Source organism: Balaenoptera ricei, chromosome 1 (genome assembly GCF_028023285.1).
Source record: "Balaenoptera ricei isolate mBalRic1 chromosome 1, mBalRic1.hap2, whole genome shotgun sequence".
NCBI lineage: Eukaryota > Metazoa > Chordata > Mammalia > Artiodactyla > Balaenopteridae > Balaenoptera > Balaenoptera ricei.
The window spans coordinates 177,230,116-177,247,928 of record NC_082639.1 but is presented as its reverse complement, the minus strand read 5'-3'; the positions used below and the strand labels follow the sequence as shown (position 1 = coordinate 177,247,928).

Here is a 17,813-nt window from a genome sequence, read left to right as displayed (position 1 = left end):
AGTAATTATTTACCCAATATATTCATTAAATTGACCAAACTATATAACTAAGATGTATTTTATTTCAGTGGGCCACTAGGCCTATCAATTTTTTACAAATTAAAAATTCATTGGAAATATTTTTACCCTTGAAGGGGAAGTAGTATAGCTTGAAGGCTAAGTCTTTGGGGAGTGGGTCATAGGGCCAGAGTTTAAATCCTGGCACTACCAATTACAAGCTGTGACCTTGAATAAGTCATTTAAGCCATTTGCCCTATTCCTGGCTTATAAAATGGAGAGGAGAATAATATTTACCTCAGTACCTTTTTTTGAACATTAAATGAATTAACATACATAGAGAGATTAGAACACCACCTGGCAAATAATAACTCAATAAATGTAAGCTAATATAATTAATAGTAACCAAATATTTCTGTCCTTTAATATTAGTTACATAAAATAAAAGCTGATAGAATTAATAATATACTAAAATGAAATATTATGCCACCAAACAAATGAATAAAAAATAGGTATAATTTATAATCTCTCAGACTTTTTTTAAAAGTTTAAAAACCAAGGTTCAGATTAATCGATGCTGTATTTGCACAGATGGGTATGGGAAGAACTGGATATGGGACAAAGACTTTCCACTGGATACCTTTTGTCCTATTTATCTCTTAAAACCTGTGAATCTATTACTTTAAAAAAAAAAAAAAAAGAAAATCAAAAGAAAAGAACACTAGCTAGCACTTCCCAAGAAACGTAACCCACTAATCACACAATGCAGCTCCCTCTCAAAACCCCACTAAAATGACAGTGAAGAATAAAAAGGTATAACTCCACAAGGACACAGAGGATAGGAAAGAAGATACCACCAGACAAGCAAAGTCAACAAAATCACAGAAGAAAACGAAATGGATGTGTGGCTGGCAGCTCAGCTTTCTCTAGCAAAGGGGTAGGGAGAGGGGGCGATAAAAAGTAACTTGACTGAAGCAGCAGACTCCAGAAAGGTTCAGAAATTGGAGGCGCCAGACACCTCTTCAACAGGGAATTGCTGGAAAATTTATTTTTTTAGATTGATCCCTAATCCCAGTCCTTGGCCACACAGTCATACAATGTTAGCACCCCTTCGCTATATCCTAGCAGAAGCACAAACAGTGTATAAGACACTGTTAAACCAGAAAGGGGCCATACCTATGGACCACATGATATACCTTTAGTAAAATTAAGAGAATTCAGTGAGAGTCTGCAGACTGAGTGCTCCCTGTCTTCTGCTTTGCAATCAGAATGTTGGCGAGTGGAGTCAAAACACTCGGCTACTCCCCACTCCACGCGCCTTGAGGCAGGAGATTACTTATTAGGGGGTTATTTCAAAGGAAAATCCCTATGGATAGCAACATTTAAGAATTCCCCAACCAAAAGGTGAGCATCTGTACACTGGGCGTCCAAGCAGCTTTTTAGTGCTGTCTCAAATGGAACCTTATCTGCATCACATCACTAAGTACATAAAAGGACAAATTAAAAACAATGAAGAGGGAATTCTGTGGCGGTCCAGCGGTTAGAACTCCGTTCTTTCACTGCCGAGGGCCTGGGTTCAATCCCTGGTCAGGGAACTAAGATCCCACAAGCTATGCGGCATGGCCAAAAAATTTAAAAAAAAAGAAATTAAAAAATTAAAAAATAAAAACATTGAAGAACTTAGATACTAATATTGGTAGGAAAGGATGTTACTTAAGGTTGTACTGGCCATGTAACTAGTGGAAAACTCCCTAAAAAGCATAAGGTAATACCCAGTAAATCCCTATCAACATTTTAAAAATTATTAAACACATACTATGGGCTAGGAGCTGGACCCCTGTCACTTGGGTGCTACACGTACTTGGGGACACAATGCAAACATAAGAAGATGAGTAAGAGTATAAAATAGAAAGGTCACCCATTAATGAATGAAAGAATGGTAGAGACAGCAGATGCAATGGCATTTCAGATGATGCAGTGATCTCTGAAGTGTGAGGAGTTGGGGAAGATTTTGACGAAAAGGTATGGAGCCTGAACTGCTCCTTGAAGGATATGAATCTACCAGTAAGAAGAGGGGTGCACTGCTGTGAGCAAATGTAGAGAAAGAGTGAATATGACCGAGTAAGGGAAGGTTGATGGAGGGGTGGGGACGCTGTGAACCTAAGACCATCTGGAAAGGAGTGAAGTGTTATATATAGGTCACAGGTGAGCAGTGAAGGTCAGAAGGAACAAACCTGCATTTGATGATAAAGGTGTGAAAACTATTTTTTGACTAGGGTATAAGCATGTTTTAAAAATGTTTCCTTGGAGTTACATGTGATACGGATTAGAGGTAGGAAAACCGGAAGGAAGAGAGACCAGGGAGGAGACTAATGTACTATCAGAATGTAAGGTTAGGAGTAACGACACTAGGGCAGCGACAGATGAAATTTGGAAAGAAAGGGTTAATATGACAAACAAGGAAAGAAATGAGATTCAGAAGTGTCTAGGTATGGAAAGAGTGGAGGAAGACAGATATAACACATAAAACTAAAACTTTAAATGAAGAATGAAAAACTAGTTAGGATCAGTGCATCCCTTAGCAAACATTAGGTCTCTTCTCTCTCTCTCTCCCTTTCCCAATTAATTTTTACTAGCCAAACTGCAAGGTGCTGGGGGACAAAGACATATCTCACTTCCCACAGTGAAGAGATCACAAGCCACCATTACATGTGCATACAGCTGAACAAAGAAATCTATGGCTGAAAACACAATTAAGCAAGACATCAAGTTTCTGAGTCAGAGGTCACATATACTTATTTATTCATCCAACAAATGATATAAAATACTCCTTTAAAACATATTTGTGGATGAGAAAATTAAGAGAATCTATCAAAGATATATGTAAATGAAATGGGATGAGATGAAATCTAAATAATAACTTTATTTTCAGGATCATGTAGTTTTAAAAGAAGCATTTCTAGACTATAGTACAGGAAACCCCTTTTATTTACACGACTTCTTTGTGAATTCTCAGTTGTTCAAATTGACCTTCAGTTGGAGGATTTGCAGGTGACTTCAATATAGAAAGCACCTGTTAAATATTATTTGGAAGTGTTCTACCCATCATTGATTTTGAACTCTTCTTATATTAGATACCTGACATATCTGAAGGCAAATTAGAAAACTGAGTTTTATAGACCATCAGAATAATTCTATCAGCAACATAAAAGACAGAAAACCAGAGTGGAAGCTTTGAAGAAAGTGAAGTGTTTGCAGCATTTCTGTTTCCCTGATTTTGATTAAAAAAAAGAAAGCAAGAAAAATATTGGGAACTCTGGCAATGTCACCATAATTTTAAAGAGCAGCAAGGAATGGAATCTTAAAAATAACACAAATGAATCTACATACAAAACAAAAACAGACTCGGAGACATAGAAAACAAACTTATGGTTACCAAGGGAAAAAGGAGGGGGAAAGGATAAATTAGGAGTATGGAATTAACAGATATAAACTACTATACATAAAATAGATAAGCAACAAGGATTTACTGTTGCACAGGGAACTATATTCAATATCTTGTAATAACCTATAATGGAAAATAATCTGAAAAAATGAACATTCATAACTGAATCACTTTGCTATACATCTGAAACTAACACAATATTGTAAATCAACTATACTTCAATAAAAAAAATATATCTCACAAAAGGACAATCAATGTGATTCTACTTACATAAAGAACCAAAACAGGATTTAGGAATACATATGCATGTGGAAATTTTTAATGTCAGAGGGTTGAGATACACAGAGGAATTAGAATCTTCTGTTTCTGAAGGTGGGTGATGGGAATACGGGCATTTGTTTTTCTGTTATTCTGAAACTATACATTTATACCACCTATGCACCTATCTTTGTATAAGATATTTCTCAATAAAAATCTTGCCATACATCAAAAAAAAAAAAAAAAAAAAAAAGGCAACGAGGAAATGGGTCTTTAGTCTACATTTATGGAGTCAAATAGTTACCAACGAGCAGTCTTAATTTCTAAAAAGAGCATTTTAGAACATATTGGAAAAGTTCCTTTTTTCTTTTTTCTTTTTTGTTCACGCTGCGTGGCTTGCAGGATCTTAGTCCCCAGACCAGGGACTGAACCCGCACGTTCCCTGCACATGTTTCTTAGGATACAACAGAGAAGAAAAATATTTAAATGATAAGCATCATAATCTTTATAAGAAGTATTTTTTAAAACCGCAAATGTTTGCAATCCAATGTTTTTAAGGAGATTCATTAAAAAGTCCATAGATCATTTCTTCAAAAAAAAAGAAAAAAAATCAATCTTAAAAGAAGCCATGGGCTTCCCTGGTGGCGCAGTGGTTGAGAATCTGCCTGCTAATGCAGGGGACACGGGTTCGAGCCCTGGTCTGGGAAGATCCCACATGCCGCGGAGCAGCTGGGCCCGTGAGCCACAGCTACTGAGCCTGCGCGTCTGGAGCCTGTGCTCCGCAACAGGAGAGGCCGCGATGGTGAGAGGCCCGCGCACCGCGATGAAGAGTGGCCCCCGCTTGCCACAACTAGAGAAAGTCTTCGCACAGAAGCGAAGACCCAACACAGCCAAAAATAAATAAATTAATTAATCAATTAAAAAGAAAAAAAGCTGTCTCTCAAAAAAAAAAAAAAAAAAAAAAAAAAAAAAAAAAAAAAAAAAAAAAGAAGCCATTTCTTTACTAATAAAGTGAATGACCTAAGAATTTGTATGCAAGTACCAATGTGAAAAAAATGAAAAGAAAGCATGGCATTTCATGATCTTTAAAAATGTAATAAAAAGACTGGTTGCCCTGCATAATATTTAAGTAGCCATTAAAGCATGAGAAAAACTATTAGAATGTTAAAATATTACATTTCTGAACATACATTATGATTTAATCTAAAGGGGAAAACCAGAATAGTATATAAATATTTGGCACCTGCAAACTTTCTTTAAATAAAAAACAAAACAAAACATTCAAAAGCACCAGAAGTAATACTGTACTTTACAAATAAAAGTGTCCTTTTGCCATTTGCAGGCCCACGTTTTGTGGACTTTTAAAAGCTGTGGTCAACCTGGTCTGGAATCAGGAGAGATGTCTAGGACATAACCCAACTTCCTGAATGAACAGGTGTGAGTAATGCACACTCTTGTTTCTTTCCCCACATTGTTAATAAAAGCAATGAGAAGAAAGGCACTAGATCGACCAAGGCTGAACATTATTCCAGCCTGCAAATCATATTCTCTCCAATCACCTTCATATCCTGTAGTTCACTATTACATTACCCTGTTTAATTTTCTCCATGGCCATTTTTATGTACTCACCCTCCTCCCCAACCAAGTTTATTTTTACTTACTAAAATATAAGCTCCAGGGAACCTTGTCTGCTTTATTCACCATTGTAATTCCCGAGACCTAGAACAGTATCTAGCACATAGTAGAGGCTCAATAAATACTTGTTGAATGAATGGATGCTACCCAAAGGTTGATCAGAAAATCAGATCTGGTAAAATAAAGGGTTCAGTTGACTGTGGATCCCACCTCCTAGGGGAACAGCTAGAGAGCTTTAGACTCCTGATATAGTCTTAACTTGTAACCACCCAATGTACGCCCTATACCACTGTCCATGTGATCTTTCAAAAGACAAATCTGATCCACTTAACCCCCCAGATATTACATCAGTTCACATGCATTCCCGTGGACCACAAAAGTCTGAAATGATCTAACTCCTGCCTACCTTGCCAACAACCAAACCCTGTCTACCATATACTCAACACAAGCATACCTTATATTTCAGCAACACTGGATTCAGTTTCCCGAATATTCCACGCTGTTTCAAACTTAAGCCTTGCCCATTCATGTTTTTCTGTCTGCCAACTCCATTCCCAATGAGTTAGTGAGCTCCAACTCATACTTGCAGTCCCAGCTAAAAGATCTTCCTCCTGTGTGAAGTCCACCCAGAATTTTGCCAAGTTCCATTAGAAAGGGGAGGAAAGGAATAAGAGAAATACAGAGGGTATAATCACAGTTGAACTGAAGTAGAAATGTGACAGAGGCCAGGCACGTTATACAAGATTGGAGGGATAATGAGGAGCCATGGAAGGCAAGCAGGGAGAATAAGTTGAAACAGAGAGCAAGGAAGCAGACCTGAATTGGCTAATGCTAGAGATCAGGAAGAAGGTATCAAAAACTACCTGAAAAACAAAGAAAAGGATCAGAAAGTTGGATGTGGGTCCACAGTGATTAATCTGATGGAAGCAGTAAAACACTTTAATTATTATTTTTATTATGGCACACACCTTGACTGTGCTCACTATTCAAGACAGCAAAGAATGCTGCAAGGATTTCAAAATAACTCATACTTCCAACAGCATTTTGTAGGAAGGAAGATTTTTTTATGAAGAGAATTTATTTTTTATTTATCAGTAGCATGACAAAAGAATAAACTTCCAGACTGCATTAATTCTGGTTTACTAATGGAAAAAGAAAAGTTAAATGTGTAAGTTGTAAACATTAACCTACATTACAGGGATGTTCTTAGGATTAAATGAATCAGAATATATAAATAGCACTTAGACAAGTATCTGACATATAGTAAGCATCGTAATAAGTGCTTGCATTCATTGCTAACATTCGCTTTGCCAGGTTCCAGATTTCTGAAACATCACAAACCAAAAAACAATATATGAAGCCAAAGCAATTCTAGTACTAAGTTATCAGAGAAGCAAGCATAAGTAGTTTAAATAGATGGAGAAAAAAGTATATGTGGCCAAATTTGACAGTATTTAAATACCAAGATTGAACATATGTTTATATAATTTTTCCTAAAGGATTTTTAAGACTAAATATGGAGAACAGAATAAGCATTCAAATACCTGCTGAATGAATGAATGTATTATTATATATCTATACTATTTGAATTTGTATATATTATGTTCTACTTTTAGTAAAGTGTAATATATTAAAACTAAATATCATTATTAATACAGATACTGTTTTTACTGGGACAGAATAAAAAATTGTTAGATTCATATTTTCAAATATCAATTATGGATATTAAATTTATATGACATGAAATATAAAGTTGTGAATAATCACACTGAAATAGAGAATTTTAACTCAAAGAAGAGACACTGTTAAAATGTCTTCTGTAAAAGAAATATTTATTATAAATCTATTAAGCAGTACTTTTCAATAATATAAAATCTACTTTATCTCAAAATAAATTCTAAGAAAAAAATATCAGTTTCTAGTGTGAAATCTGGAGCTCATGTTGACTTTGAGGTAAGATTAAGAACTAAATTATTAACATACATAGTAATAGATTAGAATATACATGATACAATGTATATTTAGAATATAAAAAATTCTAAATATGTATTCTTTTTGTATTCTGCAAAGTATCCAAAAATGCTTAAAGGATACAAATGAATATCAATTCACAGAGATTATAATTAAGCATTTAGTTATTGAATTCCATTGAAAAATATTAGATAACTAGTTAGCACATGGTCAAATTACAGTTGAGGACATATGCTGGGAATATATTAAAAAATCATTTTAGGTCTGTTTTCTGATATAAAATTTCTCCTTTATCTTAGACTAGGCTAAAAGAAAAGTTTATGTAGTTCCCTTATTTAAACCAAATCCACTTAAAATGGGCCTCCTGTTGTAAAAGGCTATAAATCGGACTAAATATTTCTACTCTAGTATCCTAAGAAACAATAAAACAACAGTTGAGTAAGACATACAGAGTAAATCATTATAGTATCGTTATCAATACACCACTCATGAAATCCTGTCTTCTATGACTTCATAAAAGGGAAAAAAATGATAATATTCCTTTTCTCTTACAGAACGAATTGACTCAAGAGTCTGAACAGATATAAGTTACTGCATTGTTGAATACAAACAATATGCTTATTGTATAGCATGACAATTTAGATTAAGGATTGATGTTCACATTTTATTTCTAATATTTAAACTTGATAAACATGTATTAAATAAAAAGTCAATAAAATCAGATTCATTTTCTTTGCTAGAATAACCACCACCACCATCACCAATATACTTTTTCTCATTCCAACCATACAAAAAACCTGGACTGAAACAATTATAAAATCTCAAGATAGAACCCTATAAGCCTTATGTACAATTTTTTATGTAATATTTATGTTGGATTTCAGGTACTATATTTTAAATGGAGCCATTTATTTCCTGATCTTTCAACAGACTGCACAATTTGAATGCTAATTTAGATAAATGTAACACTGTGGAAAGACCATCCATTTCAAAAAAGGAAGATCAAGATCTCTCATCCACAGAACACACTGATTAATTAGGATGCTTAGGGGTAGCACATCTCAGCTAACTTAAATGCTATGCTTAAGTCAGGTTAATCGGATTCACTTTGCCAGTATAGTATCCCAAAACTGATTCTGGGACGGTTCATTATTCTGAAGATTATCATTCTGAATTGTACCTGATGCACAAATTCTGGAAATACAAGAGATTCAGGCTGAATCTCCTGGATAATGGCCCCATAATTATTATTTCCTTAATTCTCCTAAAAGAGGTGAATATAAGAGGCTGATTAGTTGGGCTCCAATAACCTAGTGCCTTATTCTAACAGAAGGACAGCAATAGTTAATTCCTCTTAACATTAAATTCTCAGGAATTTATCTGGATTCTCCCTTCATGTACATGGACAAAATTACTTTTAAGAATCAGATAACTCTGGACCAAAACCTCCTATACAGTGCTGGTCTTTCTACAAATAAACAGCTTAATAATTGCGGCGGTTGGGGTAGGTGGGGTGGAGAGGAGAAATTTAGAACAGGTTTTTTAGTTTGCAGTTAAGTTTTGAGATTCAATGCAGTGTCTGTCAATCTAAAATTCATTCAAAATTATTCTTCACAGACCATGTTAAACACAAGGGCCGGCTCAAATATGAATGAGGTACAAAAGAAACATAAAAGGCTGCAATCAAAAGCACTTTAAATATTAAACATGAAGGGATATTATATATAAAATACGAACAGATAAGTTTTAAAGTCTAAAATTCTGCACTTTGACCCATGATACAACTGTTCTTTACATCATGAGCGTCTGCGTTTAATCTATCTAATAATATGTGTGACTATCATTTATTTAATATACACTATGTGACAAAGATGGTGCTGGACCCATTATGGAAACACAATCTCATTTAATCCTGACAACACTTCTGCAAAGTAATCACTGTCTCTATTTACCAGAAAGAGAAAATGAGGTTCAAATTGTAATTACAAGTAAAAAGAAGAATCAGAGTGGGGATTCACCAATGTCTGACTTCAAAATCTGTAAATTTTCTACAGTACCACTTTGCTCTTCTACAAAACTAACTGGAGTCAATCCTCACTCCAACTTGTAGGTCCTACATATGCAAATTTGCATATCCACTAAAATTTATTTGTAACCCCCAAATCAATACTCATAGTGCTTTCACGGTCATTCACAGACATGAGAAAAGCAATGAAAAACTTGAGTCACCTGAGGCACATGTGCATGCCCTACTGAAGTCAAACAAGGCAACACTGCTTCGTGTTTTCAGCTCTAATACTGTAAACAAGTGTCCTTTTTGTGGTTTATTTAGTGCCATGTTTTCCACCTTTTCGTGCTTTCTTTGGTGATTCGCTGTGTTAAATGGTCCCCAGGCATAAGGTTGCAGTGCTGTTTGCTGCTGCTAAAGCACAAAGAAGGCTGTGCTGTGCCTTACGGAGAAAACACACGTATTAGGTAAGCTTTGTTCAGGCACGAGCTATAACGCTGTTGGTCATGAGTTCAGTGTGAATGGATCCACAATATATGTTAAATAAGGTGTTTTTAAACGCAAACATACATAAAACAAGGCTATGCATTGATCAAATGATGAAAATGTCACGACCAAAGGCTCACAGGAGCCTGCGAGGCTGCGTTTCTCTTAGGAGCAATGGTTCAGCATTCGCTAATTCAGTGTTGCCAGCAACTTTATAGAACATTACTATGGTGAATAATGAAAACTCTGATTGAAAGTTTTTCTCCAAAAATGTTTACATTAATATTTCAGTAAAAGATTCTCCTTCTGTCATTTCCTTCAAAGAACATCATTATTTTTTGTAGTCATCACCCATCTGTTTAAGAAAAAGAAACCTTATGCTGTCATTCCATTTAATGGGTTGCAGCTACATGTGTCTGACTTTGCTCAGGAAACTCATCTCTCTTAAAAGCAATCTGGTTTTCCAATGTGAAAGTCTAAGGAATTAAGTTTCATTTCTTACTACTGGATGTCAGAGCTACTGTTTAAAGATGACTGTTTCGTGAGATTACGATTTTTAAGACTAGATGGTTACAGGTAATAGGGACAGTACAAGCAACAACAACAAAAAACTTAGCATAGGAATTTAAAAATATCAGCACAAATTGGAACTCTTACCTTTCTTGCCCAAGTCAGATATTTTATTGAAAAAAAAAAAAAAAAAGATTACAGTACTTAAAACTCCAAACAAGGACAATTCAGAATTGAAAGAAAGAAAACCTGAAGGAGCCCATTGTCTTCAGCAAAATTTTGAATACAAAAAACGTGGACCAGGAAAACAGTTTGTGTCCTAATGCACTAGTTCCATGATAAACACACATATATAGTATATCTCCATCAAGTGAAACTTAATCACCTTTTTACAGTTGAGAGAGGGAAGGCAGCTTTTACTATGGTTAAGCCATGTATCAACACCATGAAGCTAGCCTATCAGTTGTAATAGCTTCTATAAAACACCACAGTGAGATCGCAATAAGCCTAGAAAATGGGCTACAAATCCCAGCTATGCTCAAGCAAGCAGTGAACCAAAAATAAAAATAGGTAAAACTGAACCAAGAGCTAGATAGCATTCATCTAGCTTCATGATTGGTAAGGCAAAGTTCATAGGCCAAGGTTTTAAAGTGACTTATTCAGATCTAAAAGACAGTCGTTATACAAAATAAAATAAAAACATTTATGTAAATTCAGAAAAAAAATCACGAAGTTTCACTCCAAAGGACATAGCACAGAAAAGCTTACTTACAATGACCGAATACCATATTATTGTCCCTCTAAAATATCACTTTAAATATGCAAAGGTAAAGAGACTCAAAGTTGCACTTTATCACTTTTAATCTCTCCAGTTTAGACAAGCAATCTAAAAGATGTCACACATTCCTACTTAATACATTTGCCGGAATCTTTCAGATTGTAACTTTAGGTAAAGAAAATGTCAACTTTAAGTTTCTTTTCCAATCATCATATTTAAATTAGCCATTAAATGCTGAATTAACAATTAATCCATACAATAATATAAAAATACATGTATTAAATCACAATTTTCATCGATTATTGGAACTTAATAAAAATATTAATCATTTTAATATAACCATTTTGAAGAACTAGGCTGAATGTAGTGTAGTGTCTAAATTATACCATCAATAGAAATGTTACATTTTCCCTTCTGCTTGGTGAAAATGAGCTCATGCAAGTATTTTTGACACTCACAGTGACACACACATTTGCCATTCTAAGGATGTGTAAGCAGCTCTCACTTTTAAACATGACAATATGATTCAGTCATACAGTATTTGTTGAAATACCAGCTTTCACATGATTTCAATATGCTCTAAGCAAGAATGATCATTTTGACGGTTTCAGGTATCAGACAGAGAAGATAATTTAAAAGGTAAGAGTAAATGATTCCACTAGCACAGACGAGTTATCACCGTGACTAGTTTAAAACTAAGATTTTTCCAAGTACAATAAAAACTGTACTATAAAATACAATGGGTTTGCAAATACAGAGCAATTATCCAAGTAGAGTGCAAACTTGAACAAAATACAAACTCTAGCAGATTATCAACCTTACCTATTACTCATCTTAGCCCTTGTTAAAATACCCTGAGTAAAATGCAAATATTTTAAATAATGTTGGCTATATAAGATTTCTCTAAAAATGAACCATAAATGTCAATGCATCATGTTTTTAAATTTACAACAGTCAGATATGTAAAAATGAGTTCTTATCCAGTCACAATATAAACATTAAGGAATACTGATGTGAGATCTGGAAGCTTTTAATTCTCTAGCTTTTGTTAGCATTTTGGCAAAGCAAGTGATACATAAATGGTTTCAATGTAAAAAAAAATCATAAAAGAGAAAAATATATAAAATTTACAGTAGTTTCTACCCACCCTGGGCCAGCCTAGATCCCTAAAAGCCTCCCCCATCAGGTTCACTTCTGACTAAAGGAAGAATACCAGTCCTCCAGCAAAAACAGCCCCATTTTTTCATCAGAGAGGCTCTCACTTCAATGATATTCCTCCAGGGGAAGAGGACAGGAGCCAGGTTCCCTCGAATGTCATTCCCCAGATGTTCAAAACGTAACTAATTTATTAGCATTAGAAGATTTGGTTTATAGGGGAATCTCACTGGTCCAGTTTGTAGCCTACAAAAAAATGGATTATTTTTAAGTATAACATTAGAATACGAATAAAGGATGAGGATGTGGCTTTTTATTCCATAGAAATGGATACATTTCCAAACATGAGAAGTAAACAAGAAAGCATGCCTACCATTGAAGTTGGGGTCCCTCCCGATTTTTTAATATTCTTGGAAGGCATTCCATGAAGGCGACTGAGTCTGGCTTGGAAACCTGGAAAATCAAAGTCCTCAATTGAAGGAGGGTCTATGATCATTGGAGCATGGAATAAGATCCTATCAATTCAGAATTCAAAGCCATTTGGAGGGGGAAATATATTGAACAGTAGTGGGGAAGAGGCAAAATTCACACTTAAAAGATCCGAACCGATGCCTAGTAGGGTTTTAATGCAGCCAGCACACGACAACCAATTGTTTAAGCATTAGAGTATTATCCTGGGTTTTTCTTTCCTCCCAATTTATCTTTCTATCATTTCAACGTTTCTACCATGGGCCTAGCAAGAAAGCAAGTCAACCTTCCGAATAAATTGAAAGCGTGAGAATTCAGTGGGAGCTGAATTGCTGGTCACCATGTTTCCTCATAGCATCTTGTGTCTATAGTCTTTCATTTCCATTTAGCACCTCCTCTTTCAACGACTATTCCTAGACTGACTGTAAGTCCCCAGTATCCACCAGTCAGGCAGTGCTACTGACCTCTTCTTCCCGGATGTGACATAAGGGGGAAAGAACCAGTTAGGATACTTTCAAAGACAGGATCTGGTAAATTTTTGTCTAGATCAGTAGGATCTTCCTTTTCCCACCAGGGAATGACTCCAGTGATGCCACAAGCTCCCCCTGATTCCTTTTCATAAAACCAGTCGCTCTGTTCATCATCACCTGTGCAAATACAAGAGATCCCCCAGAGATTCAGTTTCATCATCCAAATAAACCGAGCTGTCAGATTCAGATTTAAAAAATACAAGATGGTAATTAAATCTGAATTTCAGATGATTCATTTTTAATATACAGTACTTGCACAGAATTTTCAGTATACGTCCAAATACGAAATGGGTCCTACTTATACTAAAAAATAATTATTTATCTAAAATTCAAATTTAATTGGGGATCCTGTATCTTATCTGGCAGTCATCTATATAATCTGTAAAGAAAACTTTTTATTCTACACCACGGTTTCACTTAAGAAATTTTTTTTTAATAATATGACAAGAACTTCCATCAACAATAACATAACATGTTATGTTTCAGAACCAATTTAAAAATGTGAAAAACAATAATATACTGGTTAATCCTTTGGCAAAAACTATAGGGAAATCCAGTTAAGGTACTACCCTTTCTGTATTAAGGAAAAATAAACCTTAATCTCCTGCCAGGAATTAAAAGGTATAAAATTATAGAACTCGTTCTTTGCAGCTGATAATGGTATATAATTAGCTTAATTTCATGATTTCTATGGAGTGCAAAAGGGGAAACAATCATGAACAGATGTGACTAAATGAAATTAATCTGATTAAGTTCATTAAGAAATAGTTGTGAAAAAGTTGATTTTAAATGAAAAGTGACAACACTACAGAGTTTACAGAGAAACTACACTGAACCTCTACAAGCAAGATATTCTTAAAACAGAATACTATTCATAGTAAGTCTGACTTCTAGGAACATCCTTGAGTGTAACCATGAAGTAACAATCAATTTAAAATTCAGCTTGAAATGTGCCCTTGGTGTGAATCAACAGTATTTTGTATTTTTTTAAAAAAGGAATAATAAAGAGATGTATAAGGAGACAAAAAAACAAAAAAAAAAAAACCCACAAAAAGCAAAAACAGAAAAGCAGATGGTTTTAAAAATAAGAGACAAATAACATTTTGAATATGATCTGAGATTCATTAGTCTTCTTCACTTCACTTCACTTCACTAAGAATCTTCTTCACAGATTCTTAGAAAAACTACTAGCTTCTAAGAGGGTCGTCACAACTGCTGTAAACTTTTCTCCTTTACAGAAGACTTCTGGTTTCCAAAATCTCTTACTACAAATGTTTTTAAACACAAACTAAAAAAACCCTTAAACTTCCACTGAAACTGATTTTATGGGAAATGGCTGTATTTAGAATTATGAGGGAGTTAAAAATTTAAAGCATTTGGAAAACCAAAGTCACCTGTTTATTTCAATTGAGGATTTAATAAAAATTATTTTTTTAAAAAAACAAGCAGAATTCAAAGCACACATATATTAGTACTTTCATTGAGAGTTATAGTAGAAGTTCACAGGTCAGGTATAAGCATAAGAAAAGAAAGGGAGTCACTTGAAACTGACTACCCTAGATCTTAATTCCAATTATACAACATTATAATAGAAAAACGGGGTTATTTTATTTTTGATGTGATACACAACTTTATTCTTAATACAGAAATCAAATAGCTACAGATTAAGAACTTGGGTTCTAAAGTCAGACAGAACAATTAGATTTCTACTGTTTTGTAACACTGGGGAAGTTACTTCAACTTTATTAGTCTGGGTTTCATCATCTGGAAAAAAAGAGGGGGAGATCTCATAGGGTTGTATTAAGAATCAAACAAGAACTTAAAGTAAGTTAAATGTAAAAAAGCACTTAGCAATATGAAATGTAATAGGCTCACAATAAATGCTAGCAGATTATTCTAAGCCATTCAATGTTTCTCAAAGATGGATAGGCTTGTCAAAACGTTATTTTTTTAAAAAGTGTTTTCATTTCATTTCATTACCAAAGGCAAGTTTATAACATAACTTTGGGTAGACATAGGTGTTTTAACAAGAATTTAGGTATATTATCAAGGTAGTCAAGCTTACTCTTAGCCCTGAGGTTCTAACATATTTCAGTGAAGTCTATGGTCTTCAAAACAATTATGTATCTATTTATCAGGGACAAATGGTTTACAAGTAAGCAAAAAGGAATAATAATTTAATTTACTTAATTTGTACTGCCAAGAGGAGGAAAAGACTAAGAAAAACACTGTGGGGCAGCTATTATATTATCCTTTTTTTCATAACATCATTAAACTATTTATAATTAAAAAAAATAAATTTTGTGGGGTTTTTTTTCCCTTAGAAATTACTGCTTTCCTCTAAAGATCTCAAGAAAGGAAGAAAACACTTATAATAAGTATTCGTTTGTATGTATCCTGCCCCCTTAGTAAGGTTTTCATATTTTCTACTGGGACAGGTAGTTTCAAAATAATGCCACGTTAAAGTGTGAAAAGCTTCAGGAAATTTCAAAGACGGGAAAGATGTAAGTTGCAAGACATTACTGTTTAACAGTGTACAGTATTGACTTCAGGAAAATGGTCTAATTACTTACAAACTGGATAGGATGAATAAATGTCACAGCTGAATAAAAATGACAAATGACTTGCAAATCCACCTTTATTAATGCTTAAACAGAATTAGATACATTTGGAACCAGGTAGAGAATGAGAACCAGGGTCTTGTGAACTTGCTAAAAGAGACAAAATTGAAAAGACTTGAGGTATGTAAAGCTTTCTCAAGGAAGATAATCTTTCCTTAACATTATTAGCTCCACAGACTAGCTTTTGGAGATAATTAACTACTTTAGGTTATGAAGACATAGTATGGAAAGGAACTAAACCCCAGTCCACTAAGTAGTGTGTGGATTGCACTAAGGTAAATGGACTGCAGTCATCAATTTATGAAATAACTGGTAATAAGCACAACTTGAAAATGAAGGCGTTTTTTGCAAAGAGATAAAAAAATAGCATCTCAGTACCTTGTCTTCCCTCATCATTGGTAAACAAACCAGCGTCAGTGCTGCTGAGACTGCTGGAATCACTAAAATAAGGGAAAAGAAAAAAAAAAAACAGATCAAAAGGACAATTGATCTCTCAGTTGTGAAATTTTAAAGAGACATGGCAGCTCAGAGATGGAACTTAAGCCTGACAAAGATCTGAAAGAAAATAAGATGATTTTTTTTAATCAAACTGCAAATATCCCGGTTCCATTAACTACAGGGCATATTATTTTTGGCACATAAAACCACAGGAATCTAATGGGACTCTGACAGCAAGCCAGATGTGACTGCAATGAGGTGCTGACACAATTGATGCACTTTATTATCTGCTTTCATCAAATGCTTACTGCTCCTTTCTTATTCCAGGCAATTCAGCTTAAGCCCTGAACACCACTGCTCAATAAAATGGGGAAAGTCTCAATCAAAAGCAGGCTCAGGTTTTCTTCAGCACATGAAATAAATACAAGGGCCTGGGATAGAATTACTTTTCATGAGCATATTTGCAAATATTCCAGAAAAGACATTGCTTAAGAAGTCCCAACAACTCTATTATTTGGCAAGGAGGAAAAAAGTTTACAATGGTAACAATCCATTAAATCAAAGCTAAGGTCTCTCTGAGCAGAAAATGAATATTGCCAATTATTAAGGAGGAAGTATACAAAAATAACGGGTTCTTATTATTTCCACAGAAGTTGGAGAGTATGATACAGAGTCAAACTTAACATATAAATGAAAATAAATAGTAAATATTCAACTGACATGAATTAAACTGTCACTTAGTTTTACCAGAAGCGATGCTTATATGAGAGTCTAGTTAGTTAAAAAAACCACAAGGACAAGGTCAGATAATAAGGGGTTTAGTTTTTAAAGAATACTGAGTGACGTTCTTAAAAATTCTCATATACTCTCTTTTTACTGTAATTCTTAATTCTAACCAATCAGGAAATCACCCCAGGTGATTTTTAAATTACAACACTTTTCCATCAACAGGGAGAATTCTATAATCTTAGTTTAAAAAAAAAAAAAAAGCATCCTAATCTGTTTTAAAATATTTAAATTGGGAGTTCAGCATTAAAATTATAGATGAAATTCTAAATCCACATACTTTTTCTGAATATAAAATATCATTTCAGTTTTTGATTTTTAAAAAATAAATATAAACAAAAAGTATAAAAATTTAAGTGACACATTCTCCCAAGAAACTGAATTAGTACCTTTTTCTTTAACTTTCTTCAAATTAAGTGAATGTATGAAACTATCCTGCACATATGTTAAGGAAAGAAAACAATACTTTTTAAAAGCATCATGTCAATACATATTTTCTTATTTACAAACAGGTATGGTCTTCTATACATAGTGCTGTTAGAGTATTAAAAACACTTCAGAAACTTTATCTTTCTGCTATTTAGCTGTCCAAACTACTATGGATTTTTTTTTTTTCTGTGACTGAGTAGTGCTTTCTCATCCGCCCTCATCAACACAACTCTAATAAAGGGCCTTAACGTACATACCTTGGGTTAAATTCTTTTTCTGAAACCCTCGAGGCAAAATT

At 34.2% G+C, this 17,813-nt stretch overlaps 1 protein-coding gene across 3 annotated transcripts in view; it reads right to left on the bottom strand.

Moving 5' to 3' along the window:
- Nucleotides 1–17,813, bottom strand: part of GPATCH2 (G-patch domain containing 2) — a 166,344-nt gene that overhangs the window by 133,843 nt on the left and 14,688 nt on the right. For 2 of the 3 annotated variants that reach the window (XM_059942411.1, XM_059942418.1), the window contains exons 3-5: nucleotides 16,241–16,302; nucleotides 13,176–13,358; nucleotides 12,617–12,696 (exon numbers count right to left, since the gene is read on the bottom strand). In XM_059942411.1, coding sequence (XP_059798394.1) covers nucleotides 12,617–12,696; nucleotides 13,176–13,358; nucleotides 16,241–16,302 — 325 coding nt within the window. Of the gene's footprint in view, nucleotides 1–11,980; nucleotides 12,490–12,616; nucleotides 12,697–13,175; nucleotides 13,359–16,240; nucleotides 16,303–17,813 lie in introns of those variants that run through there. The other variant, XM_059942426.1, reaches the window with a different exon arrangement.